Here is a 24,396-nt window from a genome sequence, read left to right on the forward strand (position 1 = left end):
AATTAAATTTGAAAGCATCTAGAATTTTTCCCAGACACGATAAGAGGGAATATGTTGAGGATCTTGGCAATGAATTTGATTCTGGAGAGATGTGTAAAGCTCACGGGATAGAATTTGTCACAGCGTGGTCTGTGCTTGTTAACAGAAGAGACTGTTTTTAGATGTGGGATACATTTAAATAGAAGGGGGTGCAAGAATATTTCCTGATGCTATCGAGGCAGTGTTAGGTGGATCGGAAAACTGCTAGCTTTGGGAAATACACAGACAAATAGATTAACAGTAGCCACAAGCAGAGGTGAAAGAGATTCTTGTACCGCTTTTACTGGAGCATGCAGCAGCCTGGTAAGCAAGGTATCGGGCATTTCAAGCACTGCTGTAGTTATCATGGAACAAGCAAATACGTAGATGAGCTGTCTTAGAATAAATAAGAGTAAGTGCAGATGCATGTATATTTGCATGCACACTAATGCTAAGGGACAGTAAATACACACGCCAGCCAAAAAAAAAAAAAAAAAAATACGAACCTTTATTGAGTATCGAATAGGACCGTCTTTGTTTCTACTAACAGCAAGTGTGCGGCACAGCATGGATTCTATAAGGTGTTTTAGTACGTTTTCATCTTTTAACCATTCTTCCAATAAAATATCGCACAGCTGCGACAAAGTTGAAGAAAACGACTACGGCTATGGGGATTGAAAGAGATTTGCGGTGCCATTGTAGAGAAGAAGAGTCCTGGGGCATCTCATGTATGAGTGCCCTGCCTATGATAACAGTAGACTCAAATTCTTTACCGCAATTCAAAGGAATCTACGTAATCAGGACTCCTCGCTGCTGTTTGATGAAAACACGTACAAGGCACTAACCGTGTATGCGCAGGAAATTTTCGCACTGAGGCGAGTCAAGGTTGATGAAATGAGAACAATGTTGGATTTTGCCACCCAAGGCCTGAATCAGAAACGCATGAGTTAGCTCCTTCTCTGCTAGAGAAATCTGCTCTGACAACTTGTTAACCCTTTAAGGGTAGAAACACTGCTGGGACCGTTCTGGTGCGGGATACTGCTGCAAACCTCTTGTAGGATAGGATCAGTCGGCAGCGTTCTGGTGCGGGATTGCTGGCACTCTGGAGAACTTCTGAGTGCTGGATACTGCTGGCATTGTACAAGTGCTGGATTGCTGGCACTCCCTGAGTGTGCCATACAGAGTCCACTGGCCTCTGGTGATCATGTAGGGGCACCTGTCCTCTGAAACTTTAACTCTCACTCCCAGACTCCTATTTTCGCCTTACAAAGGGCGGACTCCTCCTCAACTTTCAGTCCGCCCTCCTTTCCCCTCTTTCTGTCCCTTCTTACCTGTACCTCCGCTCTATGTTTTATTCTTTTTTCCCTCTAAACTTGGCCTCTGTCAGGAAGCTCAGCGGCCCTTGCAGAGACCAACCAGAGTATGATGGGCAGCCTGGTCCACCTCCCAGTCTCCCAGTGGTAGTGGCGGGCAACGTAGGGTCCCACTAGGGGCTCTGCGGCCAAGCAGCCAGAGACACAACAACAAAACATAACACTACTCTGACAGAAACCAGACATTACACTTTTTCTGGCTTTTACAGAGATTCTGTACTTCTTCACAAAATACCACGTAGATGAGGGAACCACCGGCGGCGCCTTCCACAAAACACTATGCCACTATGAAGGAAAACGACTTCGTTGCCGAATAGCTCTCTCTCCAGCATATCCCACACATTCTCAATAGGATTGAGATCAGGTTAATGTGAGGGCCAAGTAGGATGGCGGATTTGATTTGGTTTTTAATGGCGCATTGGTAGCTAAGGCCATAATGAGCCAAGTCCACTAGGATGGCGGAAATCCGTGCCATGTTCTCAGAAACATTCTTACCAGATTCTCTGGCACGATGCGCTGTTGCATTGTCATCCATCACCTTCGGAATAAAAGCGTAACATTGCAGGGTGCAAGATCCAGGTACTCCCCGGATAATATTCAACCTTCCATCAGTAATAACGAATCCAGTCCGTGCCGAAAAAACGTTCCCCATCCCAAGTTACCACCTCAAAATGCTTGGTTGTCTTAACGAGGCACGCAGTGACCATCGCTTCGTGAAGTTCTCGCCACACTCTCTGCCTACTATCAGTGCAAAACAAAGTGTATCTTGATTCTCCTACCACATGAGTTTCTTCCATTATTTCACTGTCTAATCAGGACGTTCTCGGCCAGTGCAAGCGAATTTTTTTTGTTTTTCTCTGAAATAAGTGACTTCCGAATAGGCAAGCGACTACCAATACTCGTTTCTTCAATTCACTTCGCATAGTACGGAATGAAATTCAATTAAGCAAAGTTTTTTTGGCTTGATTGAATTTAGATGATATTTACTGCACATTGGATGTCCTATTTGCAATTCCTCTTTAGAGTACGACAGCTTCTCTTGAAGTATTGTTTATCTGCCACATTTACGCCTTTGAAACGTGGATGAACCACTTGATTTCCAGTCATTAAAAACTTTTGAGAAGAATAGTTTTGAAAAAACAGTTATGTCTTTCGTTTCTTGAATCATGGTTCCCGCTAAACTTGCACCCGCAATAACAGCTTTTTTCAAAGTCTGATAGATCACGCGAGGAATGTTTATAGGTCTTTTTTCACAACGTGGCTGCGTTGGTCGGTCTCATGAGAGGGTAGAATGGATTTTTATCCCGGCAAGTAAACTTGGGGGGGGGTTTCCCTCCAGCAAACCGACCACAGAATACAAGCAATCGCAATTTACGGACATGTTATACACGGCGAAATATCGCCTAAGTTTGTGATGCGCCTAAAACCATACAACAACCAACCACTTTCTTTCTAAAATAATGGAAAAATTCGTTAACCGCCAACTCCTCAACTATCGTGAAACCTTTCATTTGACCAATGCTCGCCAATATGGATTCAGTCAGTGTCGATGCACTGGTGATATACTGGCTTATGTTACCCATATATGGACAAATTCAATGGAAAAATTTGGTGAAACTCAAGCAGGTGCTCTTGACATTTCAATGCTTTTGTTCATGTTTGGCATACAGATCTTCTAAACACGAACTTCCATCTTGTGAATTTAAACTGTATTTTCTAATTGGATATCCAGTTTTCTCTGTGACCGCTCACTGAGAGTGACCGTAGTTGGCTGATATCTAGCAAAAAAGATTCTTCTGCTCCCATTCATATCTTCGATGACCACTCCGATTTCTAGACAAGATCACATATCTCTATTTTGGGATTACCTTGACTTCTAAACTCTCTTGGCATAAGCACATCACAAACATTGCTTCCTCTGCATCTAAAAAACTGGGTTTTCCTTTTAGCTCTCGGCGTAACTTTTCTTCTAAACAGCTACTTACTCTACAAATTTGAAATCCGCCCCTATCATGGAATACTGTTCCCACATCTGGTGGGGTACCCCCATAACCTCTTATCTCTCAGAGTTCTAGACTTCATTCAAAAGAGGGCAAATAGGTTAATTAATAAACCCATCTCTTAAAAGTCTCCCCACTCTCTTTCTCATAGACGTTCTGCTTTCTGCTACATGATAGTTCTGTTTTTATAGATACTTTCATGCGCGCTGTTCTTCTGAATCAGCTTCTATAATTCCTCCTCTCTCTTTGAAACCAGTCTGAACGCGTGTCGGAATCAGTCAGCATTCTTTTACTATCCAACTTCAAACTCACAGAACAGACTTTTCTTCTTTCTCATTTATTCCTTCAACTTCCGTTTTCTGGAACAACCTCCCTTCACACGTATTTCCTGAAAATTAGTCTATAGAAATACAAGTCTAATATCAACAAGTATCTTTTTTCATCTCAACCTTCAACCCACGGACGATACTAAGTTCTAATACCTTTCGTGTTTGGGGTTTTCATAAAAAATATGTGCTAGTTATGTATTTCCAAAATGTTCAAGATATTTTCCCGTCGGACCTTTTTTCTAGTATTCGTCGGTACTTCGAGCAGTACTCGTTGGTACTACTAGTATGTAGTACCGACGAGTTGCTAAAATGAATTAGTTGCATGGAAAAGTATAATATGCTTTTATAAAGGATATTAATATAACGTTAAATTGATAGTTAAAAAAAACAGCATTTCTTAGTTTAGATTTTGAATATAGATATATTATATTGTGAATTAAAATGTGTGTCTGTGTGCGCGCTGGTTATTCATCGATGAGCCAAAACATTATGACCAGCGAGTCGTTATGCAAATCGAAGCAACTGCAGGTGAACTACGGCGCATGCGTGGGTAGGGACACGATATAAAAAACACCGGATACTGAGCTCCGTTAATCAGTATTACTCTTGTTCTTCAAATGGGAAAGGCAGTGGACTTAACCGAGTTTGACAAAGGCAAAATTGTAATGGCCAGACGACTGGGTCAGAGCATATCTAAAACCAAACTATTATTTTTAGGCCACCGAATAATTAAATTCATCTGCCGTGCTGTCTCTTATGTCTGTTAATTGCGTGTGTTCTATGGTCTATTTGTCTGTTTTGCTGGACGAAAAACCTCAGTTTCTGGGGGGAAAACCTTGCTATCTATACCTGAGATCGACTAACTCAGCAACGGAGTGAAAAAAGCCCATTAAAGTTCCTCGCGTCATCGACGGGATTCGAACCCGGGCCTTTTCCACCCGCTGTCGGGAGGACGGTGACGCTACCACTGTACTACACTCGCAGACTGACTGGTCAGAGCATATCCGAAACGGCACGGCTGGTGAGATGCTCACGGTCAGCCGTGGTTAGCACCAACCGAAAGTGTTCCGAGGAGAAAAACCCACGAGCCGCCGGCGTGGTGTTGGACGACCACGGCTCATCGATGCCTGCCAGAAGGGCGAATGCGGCGCAACTCGTTGGTAAATCGAATGCTGGTGACGGGAGTAGTGTCACAACACACACAGTACATCGAACCCTGCTGAAAATGGGACTGTGTAGCAGCAGGCCTCTCCGAGTGTCCATTCTAATCACGGTTCATTTGCGACAGCGCCTAAAATGGGCAAGCGAGCATCGAAACTGGACCTTGAGTGATTGGAAGAAGGTCGTCTGCTCCGATGAATCACGTTTCCTGTTGCACCATGTGGACGACCAGGTACGTCTGCATCGTTTACTTGTAAAAGTGATGGCGACTGGATGCACTATGGGACAAAAACAAGCCGGTGGAGGCGGTGTCATGCTTTGGGCAATGTTTATCTGGGATACCCTGGGTCCAGTCATCCATGTGCAGGGAACTCTGACGTCTACCACATACCTAGCCACTGAAATCTCAAGAAATTAGGTGGCAGGACCTGCCAGACAGAGTACTTATTTAAAATACTGGTGTACCTGGTCTGCCTCCACAGGGCCGAGTGTGGCAACGTTGGGCCTCAGCAGGTGTCCAGCGGCTAAATGGCCAGATGAACAACGGTACACAACACTACACTCCACAATATCCATACATTTTTAAATCTCTGGCCTTTACAGTGTACTGTAACGCACGACTATGTATACTAAGTGGAGATGTGGGAAACCCCTGGTGCCGTTAGACCCTAAACACACTTTACACTTTACTTTACCTAAACATCATTGCTGACCAGGTACACCCTTTCATGGCAACGGTGTTTCCCTCTGGCGGTGCCGTCTTTCAGCAGGATAATGCACTATGCCACACCGCCCGGATTGTTCGAGACTAGTTCGCGGAACATGAGGAAGACTTACAGGTATTGCCCTGTCCTCCAAATTCCCCTGACATAAATACCACAGAGCATCTGTGGTTTGTGTTGAAACAGCAACTCCGATCTGCGGCGTCTCAACCACGCACCTTACAATAGTTAAAGGATCTGCTGGTTACGTGTTGGTACCAGATACCGCAAGACACATTTAGAAATCTTGTAGCGTCCATGCCTCGCCGGGTACGAGCTGTTTTGGCTGCACGTGGATGACCAACATCATATTAGGTAGGTGGTCATAATGTTTTGGCTCATTGGTGTATGTTTTTGAAATCAATTTGATTGGGTGGACACTTCGAGCTGACATCATTTTTATTACATAACTTAATTTGCATTTAATGTGTTTCAGTACAGGGTGCCTCTTTTTGGCAGAAGCCCGCCCGGTGCTGGAACATATTTTATAGTGGTTTTTCCCTTGGCTATTATTATTTAAAATTGCTTTCTCGCTATTTTCAATTCACTATATTTAACTATTTTTCCCAAGCTTTTCTTCTCTCAGACTTTTTTTTTTTTTCGTTCCGTTGAAATATGTCCCTGCAGTTCTGTAGTACGACTGACGAATAAACGAGTTATTGCTTCAGAGTGTAATCCCAAATAATTTTAGTGTGTCGTACATCAGCTGTGGAATTTATTTAAATATTTTCAAGTCATGCTAGTTAGAAGTGAAAATTAACTTATAATTACAATCAGGTTTCCTGTCATAAAGCCAAATACCTTCAACTAATGTAGTAATTTCGTGATTTAAGGTCTGTTTAAAATAATTGAATAACTTTTACACCTGCCAAAAATGATAAATAAGAGTGAATTTCTCTCGCAGACTTCGTACATTAGACCTCAGCAACTCAGGCTAACGTATCTCTATAGGAACTGAAAAGAAGCCACACGAGCAGAAACTGGATAATTAGCATACAAGTGCGTGATTTATGGGTCATTCCAACAATTTTATGACCAGCTTAGAATTTCATTCAAAAAAAAAAAAAAAAAATCCTGTAGAAAGCAAGAATAAGAATGCTGACTAATTTCGAACTACAATCACAGCAGAAAGTGGGCTCAGAACTCAGGGTGGGTTCTTACACATCGAAGTTCACAAATTATCGAAGAGCAGGAAAACACAGAGATAGCTGTGCTCTTAGTTATGTGTGGGTCACGCTATGAAAAAAAGCCTTGTCAAGTAAATGGGCTGGAGAATGTTCAGACAGGAACAGAAGCAACAGACGGAGAGATACTCACGTGTCATTCTCACTCGTAACGACTCAATATCTTGAAGGGGTGAAAGGGGGGAAGGAATTCACTGATGCACCATTTTACCAATGAACGCTGTGGGGTCCGGTTCTCATAATCTGGAAGAAACACGGTCCCCACGACCTCACTTTTTTCGCCAGATACACTATAATGCCCGGTCTAAGATAAGAAGGGATTCTTTAACATGGCCTGCTGCCACGTTTTACTACTCCTACGTTTGACGTGGGAATGGAACAAGGATCGAAAAGGTTGCGACTACGCGGCTAAGTCATATCTTTATTAGCCTTTACACCTCCCTTGGCGTATCGTCTTCTCGTTGGATTTCCACCTGATGAAATTCTCTCTATCTTACTGACAAGAAATAATGTCATACTGAAGGTAGCTATAGTAATATTTGACGTAGTTTATTAGTTTTCATTAATACTCGTATATACTTTACATTACTACTTATCATCATGTTAACTGTAATTCCTTATGCAGATGCTACCCGGGTATTCCTCTAAGTACTCGTGTGACTTTTTACAGTATTATTTTCATTTTTATAATTGTTTACTATCTTATTATTCGCATGCCATTAACTCAATTGAACTTTCATCCTTCACTTATTCAATTCACCATAATTGTTTTCCTACTTATAGCATCAGCACACTAGCTAACATCCTCTAATTTTCCAACGCCATCAATGATTATGATATAGTTTTCTTCGAAAACTAGTAACGCAAACTGTATTATTCAGACAACGTTGCTTAAGTTTTTTTTTACGCTGTACATTGTAGTTTTTGTTATGAAATGTAATTCTATATTTTCTGTGCTATACGATATATATGGATACAGCTTTTATATATTCTTCACAAATATGATGCATTATGATCCTCTTCATCTTGTCAGACTTGGATATTGTTTCTTGGTTCCTTATAATTGACTGTTGTTTCCCCTCACATTTATTGTAGGATTTACCTACAAACGTATGACTTGCTTGGATGCCAAATAAATAAATTATTAACAGGTAATTTCGTGTATAAATCACCAGTATTATACTGATTTCTATTACCAATTTTCATATATATGTTAAACCAATTATAATAGACACAAGATGCATATGGAAAGTAATAGAGTAGTGTAATTTTTAACAGATCAATGCCATAGAACTAACGATTGAACATTATACATCTACCTGTAAAAATAGGGTTAATGTAACGTTTAATTAATTAAAATCATGTTTAATAATCTGAATAAAAAAATTCTACAACCTGAAGATAATAAAAAATCGTTCCTATTTTGTTAATTTTTTATCTTAATGATTTATATATTATATGTTTGAAATGAATCGTTTCTTTTCAACCTCACATTTACATCTGGACAAACACGCACGCACAAAACAAAAACATATACAAACACAAGAGGGCGCCTATCACACACTTTACACCTAGGACTGCGTTATACATGCAAATACAAAGTGGGGTTCATGCACTTTTTACCGGGGAGCCCGGGTTAGTTCTGGACAACCGCATATATGCGTGTAGCTAATACACTGTAGAGAAATAATAGATGAAACTGACTAATTATATATGCTAATTATATGTTAAATGCTAATATTAAATTATGTTAAATAATATGTTAAATACTAATGCTAATTATATATATATATATAATTAGCTGAGAGAGAGAGAGAGAACTTTTTATAAGAAAAAATACAATTAAATCAATAAATTATATATACACAAATACACGAAAGGCTAACTATAAATAGAATACAGTGAACGGTAGGTTATTAAGGGCTAGCACCAGTTTGTCTAAACCAGCGTTTCTCAAACTTTTTAGTCACGGAACACTTTTCATCTCACAACATATTCACGGAACACTTACGAAACACAAGTTTGGAGGGAGCCAAAGAACTATTGCTAATATTTTATTACATATGGTGCACTGTGCATCAAGAGTATCTTTATTTCCAACACATATAAAGCCGAAATTGAAATAACTGTCATTATACTTTCGTTTTGGTCTTTTATTAGTTGGTTCCTGTTTTTTAACTTAGGATTTCTGGGTAACAAAAGGCTGCGATTGTTCATCCTCACAATATGTCAAAGTCAGTTCATCCTCACTTTGACATATTGTGTTCGTTTTCATCGACCACAGTTGCACTACTAGAAGTACTTTGCTTCTTGTTTTAAAGTTCCTTTTTTCAACCACAAATCTATGGTCATATATTCTAATAATAATATTTAGAAATACTAATAATTATCAAAAAAATTATACAAGGAAGTGAGTTTAGTTATGATATCGGTTTCGCTTCCTCCCCTCCTTCAACCCGTGTACTCCAGGCTAAATCGCATACAAATGGCATACTAGATCGATCACCACATTGCTACTTTTCGTAGGTGTCATTACCTCTACGCATACTTTTTTATGCAAAAGCACGCCAAAATAAAGTGTTCCGCGGTCTATTTGATCATTAGTCTATGCCAGTATATTAATAACCGAAAAAAGAAAAAAAAGATGACATCTGTTACTTGCTAACTACCCTGTTACTTGTTAAAGATGCTAACAGTAATCCTAATACCAATATAATCAGCCTTTTGTGTATATAATTTATATGTACATTATTTATTGATTTCATTGTATTTTTTCTTATGCAGGGTTCTGTACATTGTTTTGGCGCATCTCTTCTATCTTAGATACGTTCTCCTTCTAGATTTCTTCTCTTGCAGACATTCCTAAATATATTCCTGTATACTATCTTAACTTTTTCTCCTGTTCGCTGAATTAGAGTTATTTTTTACTTGTAAGACAAAGAAGCAAAACAAATTCATGAGGATATGAAAGCTGCTTATGGGAAGAATGGTCTATCATATGAGACTGTGAAAAACTGGAAAAGGCAGTTCTGGCATGGACGAAGAAGTTGCACGATAATCCATGAAAAATATGACTCATCTCAGTCATAGACCCTGCCATTACGGCTAAAGTGAAACAGCTAGTCCTTGAAGACAGATGGATCGGTTCCGAGAATGTTGACACCTCAAAATCTCCATAGGAAAGAGCGTTCTGCGCAGTTTTTGGAGCTGCTGATTTTTTTTTTTTTTTTTTGACTAAATGGTGACGATAGATGAATGCTGGGTACATCTCTATGACCCATAAGTAAAACAGATGAGCAAATAATGGAAACATTCATCTTCACCAACCTCAAAAAACCCAAAGGTTCAGTTGTCTGCCAACAGGGTCACGTTATCAGTCTTCTGGGACTCTAAAGGTATCATCCTTACAGATTATCCCTAAAATGTAATAGCATCACTGGGAAGCACCACAGAAACTTTTTTGGAAAGTTAAGAGAGACTATCAAGTTGAACAAACTCGAGAAACTATCCAAAGGTGTCCGCCCCCTAGCCGACAATACTCATGTTCACAACGGTAATCTTACAGTGAACTTTGCAATCAGGTGTAGATTTGAAAATCTGCAGCATACACCTTATTCTATCAAACTCTCACTTTCAGACTGCGTCCTCTTCCCCAAAAATGAAGAAACTATTACGCAGCCGCAGATCTCAGACTGATGAGGAGGTAATGACGTGAAGCCTAGTTTTCTGTACAAAGTGAATTCTATTCATGAAGCCTAAAAGAACTTATCTACAAGAAGAACTTATCCTCTAGAAGGTAGTTACATAGAGAAGGATGAAATTGGCAGCGAAGTTTCAAACTGCTAATTCAAATATTTCTAGGTGAGAGTAAATACTTATTGACCACCCCTCGTACGTACCTAGTTAATCTATGAGGTGGTTTTTCCTTAGCTCAAAAGAAACAACCAGATTATTTAATTTTTCTTCAGTTGATCAAGTAAGTATCTGGATGATCAAAATTAAACATGTTGATAATCTTGAAACCATTCGATATCAGTTCTTTCGTTTGTCATATAAATTTACTAAACTGTATGTGTGTGTCCTTGCGGAATGATGCTAACCCATGTTCTTGTTTTTCAAAAGGGGTATCGCACATTCTGAAGAACCAACAAACCTTGTCTTAGACTCCCATCATAACAACGCTATCACAGGGGGAGGCTTTCCTCATATAAACGTTCCACTCCGAAGAAAACAGAGACGTTTAGTGAGAGACAATCCGGGATCACTCTTAGCAATAGCCAAAGGAATGAAGTCTGCCATTACCGAGTGTAAATTTCAATTCCGCGACCGTAAGTGGAACTGTCCAACGACTGACTACATGAGGGGGAGGTCCGTGTTCGGAAAAATTGTGAATAGAGGTAAGTCATCAAGTTGTGCCTTGTCACAGAAAAGTCTGTGGGAATTAGTGTGTAGTATAATACAAGGTTTTCAATACAAGGAATGCAGGTGTTGAAAATTTAAATATTTATCCCGCCCTATGACATTTAGTTACATAAGAAATGCTGACTTCTCATTAAAACAGTGCCGACCGGGCTAGCCGGGTGGGTAAAGTGCCTGCCTGGCAACCCAAAGGTCGCGGGTTCGAATCCCGCCTCGGGCTTGGATCAAAGTACTGCAAAAACCTTGGGAGGTGCATTATGGCCACAGAAGCCGATGCGCCAACAACTACCAAAAAAAAAAAAAAAAAAAATTAAAACAGTTTCAAGTGCACGTAGACGTATATAAATACCGTGCTCGTAGCCGCTCTGTGGCAGTTTCAACGATGGCAACAATTCAAGAGAAAGCACAGTGTATATTATGGTATGCTAAATTTGAGTCATTGATCCAAGTTCAGCACGAAATTAAGTGTACCTATCAGTGTACCTAATAATAAATGCATCAAGCGGTAGTATGATGATCATTTTAAAGCCTGGAAAGGTCTGTTTTTCATAAAGTGCTCCTGAACAAAATAATAGCGACACAAGTTCTATACGCTGCAAGTGGTTCAATATATCACTGACAATGACAGAAAATTTCACTGAATTTGTTACGTTGATATTCATGAAGATAGAATATAACTGCACCTTGTTTTCGACAAAGAAAAATTTCACATGGCAAGAACTATAAACAGACATAACCATCGACTTTGAGGTCTAGTCCACGCAACAAACGAATACCTGGCACACGAAATATAGTCCTAAGGTGAATGTATGATGTACACTAACAAGCACAGAAATTATAAGAACGTTTATCTTTGAAGAATAAAATAAAGAGTAACGTGTATTTGAACTTACTATGAAATTTCGCTTTTCCATAGCATGAAGAAATACTAACATCACCTTCCAGCAAGTTTGTGCAATCCCACATTTCGTTAACATTGTGCGGAATTCATTAAATTCCAAGTTTCCGAAAACAGTGGACGGTCGAAGAGGAGGTTCGATTTCTGGGCTACCCCGTTTACCCCAAATCAGTCACATTTCTTTTCGGTATGTCATATTAATAAAAAGTGTGCTTATCAAAAACGACGATGGTACAATAATTAAAATAAAGACGAAGCTACTTGGGAACAAGCTTGGGAAGCTGCAGCTACCAAGAACTCCAGGGTGGATATTTGCAACTGAACTGCAGAGTGAATATCTGCGGAGCTAAAAACGGAAATTAAATAAAATTACCAGTTATTTGCTAGTCACTTATAAAACAGAATCATTACCAGTTATCTGTTTTATAGTATTCAATAAATATTTAAATTTGAAATATCGGCATTCTTGTATAGAAATCTGTATCATTAATTATGTTATTCATAAACTGTTGTCAACTTTTTGCGATGTTATTATCAAATTAACGTTCAGACTCTTTCTTTAATAATAGTAAACTGTTAATGATTACTTAAATGAAGTAAAACCAAAAGGACTCCACACCAAACTGCCAGCTTTCGCTAAATTGACACAACAGTATTATACTCGTATTTAATGTAAGATAAATTCTCAAACAATTATTTTTCTCTCATTTCATTTCAACCCTTATTCTGCCTTATGTTATTTATAATATGGCATTGAAAATCATATAAACGGACAATAGTAATAAATTCGGAAAAGTTTTCAACACAAATTACCGGTAACCTCTAACCCGTATTTCACAGAAGTTGTTCTACTAAAAATTTCAAATTCTCAGAAAATGTACTGTTGTATAGAGGCATCATTCATCTGTGAAATGAAAAGACAAGAGTTTTCCATTGTAGTGACAACACCCATGTTTATACATAAAAGAAATGGAAATCAGATGACAAAACTGAATGAGGAAATAAGGTGAAAATCCGTAAAACAAGCCTTTGAAATTCAAAAATGAGAAGTTATTCAACATTCAACTGTCAAAATCAGGAACGGAGAGTTTCTTTGAACATCACTAACCATCTAAAAGTCGATCTCGAGCGGAATTTCAATAAAACATTATTAATTATATTGCTTAACATTTTTATAATTACGAGGAGAGATCATTACTTCATGATAAAACAAATGGAGAGATGGCAGAGCTTCGCTCTGGCGCTCAACAAAGTTTTCGCTACTTCAAACTTCCAATAAACAAAGTGATATTTGCACTTTGTTTATTGGGTGATGAGGGCCATTTACCACCTAGTATTGCCTGGTCGATACATGTCTACATGCTTGGTGATACAGATGATCGACCATTCCTCTAATAGAATCTTCTTATATTCTTACTCTCATAAGCTTAATTTCTAAAAATGGAAAGCAAGCTCATGAGATCCCGATGTGTGCATGCGTGCGAGGTGTGTCCCTCTAACAACTTGAGTTTACTCTCCGAAGCACACTAAATATTACAATACATCCAAAGACATTTTTATTTCGATGTGTCATCTTAAAACAAAGTTGTGGCACTGTTAATTATAAGCGCCATCTGTTTAAAACTCCTGTGATTATAGATCTTTCCAAACGAAATTTATAATATTTATGAGTAGCTTCTGGAGTATACTGACGTGAGCATTTTTGAGAGAAGTAGGATACATCGGAGAAGCCTTTTTATTGTCCCGTGCAATATGGCAACTATTCAGATTGCAAACACCACCCATGAAGAACTCTTGTAATTGCAGTATGATCAAAATTTTATGGTACGTACATTCATTGATGGAGGAGGATGTTCTGTAATATTCTGACGGAGATGTTTTTATTTCAATCCTCCGTATATAAATGAGATGGCCGCTGTCACTCGATTTATAGGCACCACCAATTTTCATCCTTAACAAGCAACTATTATTTCCCATTTCTGACTACTGCGATGTGTGATTTGGTTGACATTATAATGACGTCTCTCTCTCGTAGCCTTAAGCATATTCAAATCAAATTTGTTAGATTTTTATGTTTCTGCAATCGTCTCACTTCTGTCGACGTGTTTGCGAATCTCCCTGCCATCATTTCAGATTATTTTCTCTTCGCACTACTATTTTTGTTTACAATATTTTCGATTCCAACATAGATTCTCAATTACTTTTTGCTTAAATCTCTTTCATATTACTGGCGTGCTAATACCAAGCATCAGTGCTATTCTCTTTACCGGTTCTTTGCACAGATTATTCAGCAACTATGTAGCAGTCGCTTGTTCTGCTTTTTTTTTTTTCACAGGTTGCAAATATCATCATTATTGTTAATTATATGTTATCACCACCATGTTTCTACACCTAAGTATTAGATCGTGCGTACGCTGTAGGGTGTGTGAAATTTATACGTAAGTCAATAAATCAATTAATTAATTTAGAAGGCTTGTGTTTATAGTGTGATCCAAATCAACTTACAATACAGTATATGGAAGAGAATCTTAAGGTGTAATGAGTAGGATATTTAAGGCGAAAATAATTTTATAAACATATACAGTAATACATAAATAATTGGAGTTGTAGCTTATCGTTATCAGATTACAATGTCACTTCACATATTCTTTAAAAAAACTAAAACAGACCTAAATAACAGCATTTCAAACTTGATAACTATGTATAAATTTTATTTTATTAATAGTATATATTGCATTTGTTGACAAAAATGTAAATTTTGTCATTATACTGTATTTTGACTCATTATGACTGTCATAGAGCTTCATTTAAACAATCGCTGATAGAACTGATATTCGGGTGACATTCAAGTCAAGGGGACCCAATTTCGGCGAAGTCCGGACGGCCTGTGATAGCCAAATCCTCTGCTTACACCTTCACGATGGTGGGACTGGTAGTAACCCAGGGTATAACCTCCACGCACGTTCTTGCTAGAACAGAAAAAGACTGCTGTCTTGTGGTTCCTGTGATACTTCTGATTAGCTGCGTAATTTGATTCGCAGTGTAAACATGTTACATGTTCATTGCACTTATGGCATTGTAATCAACATGATTCTATGTATATAAAATGTATGAATGTACATAGCGGATTTGCCAGTTTCTAGTTAGGGGCCGCTTGTTGTTTTCTAAAAAAAAAAAAAAAATATATATATATATATATATATATGTATGCACATGCACACTGTGCGTGACCACCCAAGTGTGAACCAACGTAAGTAGGGGTCGAGGTGTGGGGCCCACATCACATGGAAGAATGCTACCCCTCTGTGTTACCAGGCATTACTAGGTAGTAGATGACTCTCATCACCCAGTGAAATACCCCCACTATGCTTATTGGAAGCTTGAAGTGGTGGAACCCATGTTTAGTCTCCAGAGCTAAGTTCCGGTCAACCCTTCCCCAAATCTTCCGTCATGCAGTATGACTGATGATTTTTAAGGTTATGATGAACATCATGGTGAGATCCAATCTTCCTTACATTTCAAGGGTACAGCTCTAAAACGGTATTCGCAGGCCGGCCGCTAGTTAGTACACCGGTCCGAACCTCTTGGTAACTCTTTAGGAGGCTTCCGGATCAGCAAGTGTATAATCTCGCTACCTCTACTCTGCCAGATAGTGACTGGAGGGAGTCCGAGTAGTGTGTATGCGGGGAGCATTGTCGAGGCCACATTATGTCAAGGATCTGGGTATATTCTTACCATGTGTACGTCATATCCAAAAATTTCATTACTTCATACAGTATGCCCCCAACTTTTTCTTACTATTGAATACACCATGAATTGTCAAACTAATAGAGTAAGCTTATATGCAAAAAAGATCTAAACCTCCCAAACACTTCCTAGTTCATTTCAAAAATATACGTGGTCTCAATTCTAATCTCAACGATGTCCATTTCCACTTGCAGTCTGCCAAACCCCATGTACTTTTTCTGACAGACTCTTAGTTATCCGCTGATTCAACTACTGCTCATCTCAGTTGCCCAAATTATTCGCTGTATGATTCCTTTCGCCTCAAAGGTAGTATTTGTGCATATGTCCGTTTCGATATTCCCTGTCAGAGACTTGGTAATTTGGAATCTCCTCTTTTCGAACTTCTCTGGCTTAAAATCTCTCTACCTCATTGTGTCAAATTCATCTGTTGTCGCTACCGTTCTCCCAACTCCACTAATCACTTGGAGCTCTTTGATTTCCTCTCTTTGCAAATTGACTTTCTCCAGTCCAACTTTCCTAACAGTGAGGTAATTTTCCTTGGTGATTTTAATATTGACAACTCCAGCTGGCTTCCGTTTGCTAGTCACACCGACCCAGCTGGTCAAGATGCTGAGGCTTTTGCAATTACTAATGATCTTGCACAGATTGTTCTTTTACCTACAAGAATACCGGACAATCCTAACCATGCAACCAACACGCTTGATCCTTTTCTCACAAACAACCCTTCTAAGTACACGGTCGAAGTGAGTGGTCTTTTAGGCACCTCAGATCACAACTTGGTGATAGTCTCTTCTCCAATGGAGCCTTTATCTCATGTCTGTTCCCAACCTTGTAATGGTTGGCATTACAAGAATGCAAAATAGAATGACCTGCGAGATTTCTTTTCTTCTTTTCCTTGGTCGGATTACTGTTTCAAAACTTCTGACTTCAACGTTTGGGTAGATCGTATCAGTGAAATTGTTCTTGTAGGAATGGAATCCTTTATTCCATACTCCATTTTAAAATCTCGTCCTTTGTATAAACCTTGGTTTTCCAATAAATGTGCTAAGGCTGTGAACAGAAGACAAGCCAATTACGATATGTTGCATATCGTAATTGGCTTGTTTCCAAATCAAATCTTTAGTTTCATTTTCTGTCTACACCAAAGCTCGCAACAATTGTAGAACAGGTATTAATCTCCAATTCCCCTAATCACCTGGAGCTCTTTGACTTCCTCTCTTTGCAACTTGACTTTCTCTAGTCCAACTTTCCTAACAGTGAGGTAATTTTCCTTGATATTTTTCGCACAAACAACCCTTCTAAGTACATGGTCGAAGTGAAAGGTCCATTAGGCACTTCAGATCACAACTTGGTGATTGTCTCTACTCCAATGGAGCCTTTATCTCATGGCTATTCCCAACGTCGTGTTGTTTGGCATTACAAGAATGCAAAATGGGATGGCCTGCGAGATTTCTTTCTTCTTTTCCTTGGTCGGATTACTGTTTCAAAACTTTTGATGTCAACGTTTGCTCAGATCGTGTCAGTGAAATTATTCTTGCCGGAATGGAATCCTTTATCCCACACACTACTTTAAAATCTCGTCCTTTATCTAAACCTTGGTTTTACAATAAATGTGCTAAGGCTGTTCAAGAGAAGAACGTTGCATATCGTAATTGGCTTGTTTCTAATTGTTCAGTTTCATTTTCTGCCTACACCAAAACTCGCAATAATTGTAAAGCAGTTATTAATCAGTCCACAGTAGAGTTTGAACAGGATAAGAGTAGAAAACTTGCTTCTTGCCCTAATGGTAGCCGAGCATTCTGGTCTCTTGCCAAAGCTATTGGCCGCAACTTTTGCCCATCTCTGCTCCCACCTCTGTCCAAACCAGATGGTTCTGTTGTCACTTCAGCCAAGGATAAAACTGACCTGCTATAATCCCATTTTTCTTCCAGCTCATGTATTAATGATCTTGGTAAAACACCTCCCACCATTCCCAACACGATCCATTCAATGCCTTCTGTGATCTTCCGTCAAAAGGATGTCAGAAGGATTTTGACAAATCTTGATGCTAAGAAAGCTCCACAATGGTATTTCTCCACTTGTTCTCAAAACCTGTGCTCCTGAACTTACTCCTATTCTTTGCCGCCTTTTTTCGCTTTCTTATTCCAAAGGTGTTTTTCCTTCTGCTTCGATATTTTCCCATATCCAGCCAGTTCCTAAAAAGGGTGACAAATCCCTCCCATCCAATTATCGTCCCATTGCAGTTACTTCTACTCTTTCTAAAGTAATGGAGAAATCAATTAATCGCCACCTCTTAAACTACCTTGAAACCTTCCGTCTGATCAACGATCGCCAGTATGGATTCCGTCAGTATCGATCCACTGGTGATATTCTGACTTATGTTACCCATTTATGGACTACCTCAATGGAAAGGTTCGGTGAAACACAAGTAGTTGCTCTTGACATCTCAAACGCTTTCGATCGTGTTCGGCTTCCATCTTATGGTTTGCCAACTGTTTTTAGTAATTGGTTATCCAGTTTTCTCTCTGATCGCTCACTGAGGGTGATGATAGATGGCTCTCTGTCTTCTAACTTCTCTACTAATGCCGGTGTCCCCCAAGGTTCAGTTCTTTCCCCCACCCTTTTCCTCTTGTATATTAATGACATTCTTCCATTGACTGGAAATCCTATCCATAGTTTTGCCGATGATAGCACATTGCATTCCACTTTCCATTTTGAGAAACCTTGTCCTGCTCAATAAGCTTCGTCTTCTCGAAAATCTGCTACCAATTCCTTAAATGCCGATCTTCAAATAATTCTCCAGTGGGGCAAAGACAACTTAGTTGATTTCAACCCTTCTAAAACTCAGTCTTGTCTTATATCTCGCAAAAAGTATTCTTCTGCTCCTATGCTTATCTTTAGTGACACTCCGATTTCTAGGCAAAATGATATATATCTCTTTTGGGGATTACCCTGACTTCTAATCTCCCTTGGCACAAGCACATTACAAATATTGCTTCCTCTGCATCTAAAAAATTTGTTTGATTTTCTCTTTCGCTTTCGGCGTTACTTTTCTTCCAAACAGCTGTCCACTCTGTACCAATCGCAAATCCGTCCTACCATAGAATATTGTTCCCACATCTGGGGTGGTGCCCCCAAAAACCTCTCTCAGGCTTCTAGATTCCATTCAGAAGAGGGAAGTTAGGTTAATTAATGACTCCTCTCTAACAGAGTCTCTCCACTCGCTGTCTCATAGACGTATTGTTTCTGCTGCATGCCTTTTCTACAGATACTTCATTGGGCACTGTTGTTATGAACTGGCTTCTATAATTCCCACTCTCTTTCAAAACAGTCCGAACACGCGCCGCCACCAGCCAACATCCATTTGCTGTCCAACTTCAAACTCACAGAACCAACTTTTCATCCTCCTCGTTTATTCATTCAACTGCCGTTTTCTGGAACAACCTTCCTTCATACGTATTTCCTGAAAATCACAGTCTACAGAAGTTGAAGTCTAATGGCAACAAATATCTTCTTTCGTCTTCTCAACCTCCAATCCAAGCAGGGTACTAAGTATTATAGGTTCTAATACCTCTCGTGTGGTTGGGGTTTTCATAAAAAAAAAAAAAAAAAAAAAAAAATAGGTTAAGTACAGGCAACTCTCGGTTTACGAAAATTCGCTATAACGAACGTCACAATTATTCAAAATTTCTCAAAGTCGCCAATAGATAAAAAGAGTTCCTCATAAAACGAAATGTCAAACGTATAGTGAACATCATTCTAAGATTTAAATAAATAAACTGTTTAAAAATGTATTTATTACAATAATTATCAGGAAATTGTTGAAGTGATCAATAAACTGGACCTCGACCTTGAGGGGACTGACGTGAGAGCGCTTTTGGACTCGTATTTTCAGGAATTAACAACCGATGAAATAATTGAAATAAAGACACATCTAAATTCTGAAGTAACAGAAGAATCTGATATTCCACAGCTTCCCAGAACAATTACAAGGCAGAAAATGGCTGCGGCTTGAGGGGTGGCAATCATTGAAGAAGAAGATGCAAATATGGAAAGAATTGCAAGAGTGAAAAGAGGCGTTTATGACTGTCTAGCATGCTACACTGAGATTTTAAGGAGAAAAAAAAAAAGAATCTAACTGTGCAATCTTCTATAAAAACATATTTTAAAATAGTGGAAAACCCAGTGTTTCTTCATTACCAGACACTCTTCCATCTACCTCATCTCCACCTAAGTGTCACATGTGGAAAATATTGAACTCTGATGAAGATATTGACGAATAAAAGTTGAATACATAAGTATGTACAGTACATATATTATGTTAGTATTCGTTTTCTTTATTTCTATTTTGTAACTCTATGTTTTTAATTAAAATTAACAAGTACGACATCTTGTTTTTTTATTCTTTTTTATTTTATTTTACGTTACGTATCGTATACGATAAACCATAACGCAAACATACATTATAATAAAACGTACTGTATAGACCATTCGATGTTTAGTACATGGTGAAGCTCAAGAATGCAAGATACACATACTGAACAAAACGTATAACTAACAACGTCTTGGAACCGAACTCGTTCTTAAACCGAGAGTTGCTTGAATTTATAAACCTCCTCCCCGCCCCGCCCTATATACGGTTAATACGGTTAAATTTAGCAAAGTTCTCAGTTCACAAGCCAAGGTGGCAATTTATTCTAATAGCTCAGAGATTCTAAACCAGTGGTGAGCGTTCCACGGGAGGTTCACCTGTTTGTCCCAGATGGTACGTGAATACAGACATAGGAATAAAATGAAAATTAATTAAATACATAAAAATGTTGACATAATTATCATCAATTTAATTATTGCTAAGTTATTAAGATTCTCAATTACTTTTTACTTAAATCTCTTTCATATTACTGGCGTGTTAATACTAAGCATCAGCGCTATTATCTTTAGCGGTCCTTTGAACAAATTATTCAGCAACTATGTAGCAGTCGCTTGTTGTGTTGTTTTTTTTTTTTTTACAGGTTGCAAATATCACCATTATTGTTAATTATATGTTATCAAATGGTTATGTTATTAAATGTTTGGAATGCAGAAGTACATCACCAAGGGTGTCAAGATTATTACTCACGATTTCTAAAAGGTACAAACTAAAGGTTATAACGATATATGCACCAACATCGAGCCATGATGATGAAGAGTCTGAAGAACACTTTTCTTCAGAATAATCAACACTTTTTCAAGAAAAGAGTGAACAGAAAGTGGACATGGAAAAGCCCAAATGGATTAACAACTAATGAAATTGACTTCATCCTCACTAACAGAAGATATAATGTGAACGATGTTACCGTCCTGAACAAGGTAATTGTTGGAAGTAATCACAGAATGGTAAGATGCACACTTGATATAGATGTAAGAAAAGAAAGAAAAAAAATTGACTCGAGTAAATAATACGAAGGTCTTTGAGATAACAGAAGAGGAGAAAAAGCAGTATGTACTGGAACTTAAGAACAAGTTTGAGCTTCTGCAGACCTTTCAGGACCAAGATATCGACGAGGAATACAATTTTTCTGAAAGTGATAAAGCCCGAGAAACCGTAAAAAGAAATCCAAAGAAGAAAAAATTAGTCAAGCAACACTTGTCATGATGAACCGAAGACGACAAATGAAGAGCAAGATAAACACTAACAATGACAAAATTGGGTATACTGATTTATGAAAAGTCATTAGAAAGAGACTCAGACAGAACATAAGAAGATTTAACACAAGAAAAGTAGAACAGGCATTAAGGGAAAACATAGGACTTAAATCAGTAGTCATGAGCAGCAATACAGAAAGACAAATGATACTGAATCTGAAGAATAGTAATGGTGTGCTTATAAATAGTAGAGAAGGCATAATTGAAATAGTAGAAGACTACTATAACGTGTTATATAAGGGCAAGGAAATCATGCCAGCAGTGAGGAGGATGGATCAAAAATTTGCAACACATACGATATACCCGATATCCTTCCTGATGAGATAGAATATGCGTTGAAGAAAATGAAGAATCAAAAAGCCCCGGGAGAAGATGAAGTTACTGTAGAGTTGTTAAAATTGGGAGGAAGAGACATGACACAGAAACTGGCAAGACTCTTCACAAAATACATTAGGAAAGGCATGATCCCTAAGGAGTGGAATAATGCAATCATAATTTTGCTGAATAAGAAAAAAGACAAATCAGAAATTGGAAATTAGAGACCAATTAACTTGTTGTCCCACATCTACAAGTTATTCACAAGGGTCATCACTAACAGATTAGAAAGAATACTTGATAAGAATCAACCGAAAGAGCAAGCTGGTTTTAGGACAGGATTCTCAACTATGGATCACCTTCACGTAATATCACAGCTAATGGAGAAAGCAAATGAATATAAAACACCATTATGCCTGGAGTTTGTAGATTATGAAAAGGCATTTGACTCCATAAAGCATGAGGCAATGTTTCGGGCACTTGAAAGAAAAGGCATATATACTCCGTACATTATGATTTTTAAGAAAACATATGAGATTGTTACCTCCTTTATTAGACTAGACAAAGACAGTAGCATATTTAAAATTGAGAAAGGATTTCGACAAGACACATCTCCGAAGTTGTTTACTGCTGCCCTTGAGGAAGCTTTCAGAAGATTGGACTGGTTGCTGAAAGGAGTCAATGTGAATGTAGAGTACCTAAACCATTTACGATTTGCAGTTAACGTCGTGATCATAAGCCACGAACCCGAAGAATTAGAGGAAAACCTTAATCAGTTATGCAGAGTTAGTAAGGATTTCGGACTAAGGATGAATATAGCTAAAACAAAAGTAATGATGAACAAGTATGCCGCGGAAAGGGATATAATCGTAGAAGGAGAAGAAATTAAAAAGGTGGATTCATATACAGGAAATCATATCAGCAGTGAGGAGGATGGATCAAAATCTTGGACAAGCCATTAGCTGTAACAATGATAAATGGCTGGAAGTCAAGAGATGAATAAATTTCGGATGAATAGCATTCAGGAAATGTAGTCACTTACTGAGGAGCAATATCTTAATTTGTGTGAAACGTAAAATAATGAACCAATGTATACTCCCCACCATGACTTATGGAAGTGAAACTTGGGCACTTACCAAAAGAATGGAAGAGACGCTGAAAACCACAGAGCGAAGAATGGAACGAATTATATTAGGAATCAGACTGTTGAATAAGAAGAGAAACACATAGATTAGCCAACAAACACAAGTCAAGGATATTCTTATCGAAACTAAAGAACTGAAATGGACTTGGGCAGGACACATAGCTCGAAGACATGATGACAGATGGACAAAGAAAATAACAGAATGGTATCCAAGAGGAGCTAAAAGAAAACCTGGAAGACGACAACGGAGATGGACAGATGAAATTCAAGAGTTCGTGGATAGTATATGGATGGCCATTGCACAAAACAGAAGGAACTGGAAAGTTGCTGGACAGGCTTTCATTTATCATTATTTATTTATTTAACCAGGTAAAGAAAAGTTACATCCACCCCTAGATATCAATGAAATGCTAGGAGGGTAAACACAACTATAAAAATTAATACAATATCAATATTTGGTGAAATAAAATATACAGAGATCAAGAGATCAAGTCAATAATTAATTACAAAAGTTAAGACAGATTATGTTCAACATAATACTGTACTCTAAAATACATTTGGCGTTTGTCCAAGAAGAGTGCGGGGATGCCGGCAAGATGCTGCAGGCTGTCCGCAACAGGGGAAGGAGCGCATATCATCGTCTAACACAGAAGCCGCGTAAAGCGATGGTGAAATGAAAGATCTAAAATTGCAAGATTGTGTAGGTATCAGCAAAAAATTTTGATCTGTAGGCTTTGTCCACGCAAATCGTCTCAGGGTTGATATTTAGGTAGCTGATTTGGTTGAGGGCAGATCTGACATAACTAACCGGCAAGCATCTATCTGAGGGCAGATGCTTGCCGGTTAGTTATTCTGCTGTTCTTCGTGGGCAGCATGATAAGGCTATCGATGTTAGGGAATCCAGTCTACCTGAAATGAACTTGAAGAGGATGAAATGAAATGAACTTGAAGGGGGAATTATGTTACGAGTGGTGATGATTTGCTTCCAAGGGGTCATTCCATGCAGCGAATGTAGTATAACCCTAGAGATAGTAAGGGGATGTCCTAAAGTCCTATTGAGGGATCAAAGGAGCCAATACTCGATCCTTAAGAACTGCCGCAAGTAGGTTGGAGAGGCAGAGGACCAGATTTCAGATGCCTAGAGTGCCACCAATACCACACAAGTTCGGACAAAACTAGTTATCAGTTTGCTATTACCGTAACCCACAACTTCCTGTCGAGCCGACCAAAGGGCTGCAAAGAATTTGTTTCTTGCTTTCTTGAAGTGCTCTAGAAAAGACAGGTTCGAATCCCAGACCAAACCTACGTCCTTGTGAGGGTTGATTAGTTTAACTTGATGTCCATTTATATAGACGTGCATTG

General features: G+C 38.6%; 1 protein-coding gene across 1 annotated transcript in view; it reads left to right on the forward strand.

The window, feature by feature from the left end:
• The first annotated feature begins 10,928 nt into the window (after nucleotides 1-10,928).
• Nucleotides 10,929-24,396, forward strand: part of LOC150082222 (protein Wnt-1-like) — a 65,971-nt gene continuing 52,503 nt past the window's right edge. Inside the window, exon 1 of the mRNA XM_090380453.1 lies at nucleotides 10,929-11,223. Within this exon, the coding sequence (XP_090236579.1) occupies nucleotides 10,929-11,223 (295 nt within the window). The remainder of the gene's footprint in view (nucleotides 11,224-24,396) is intronic.

The sequence above is a fragment of the Mastigoproctus giganteus genome, chromosome 8 (genome assembly GCF_048544385.1).
Source record: "Mastigoproctus giganteus isolate SK-2022 chromosome 8, ASM4854438v1, whole genome shotgun sequence".
NCBI lineage: Eukaryota > Metazoa > Arthropoda > Arachnida > Uropygi > Thelyphonidae > Mastigoproctus > Mastigoproctus giganteus.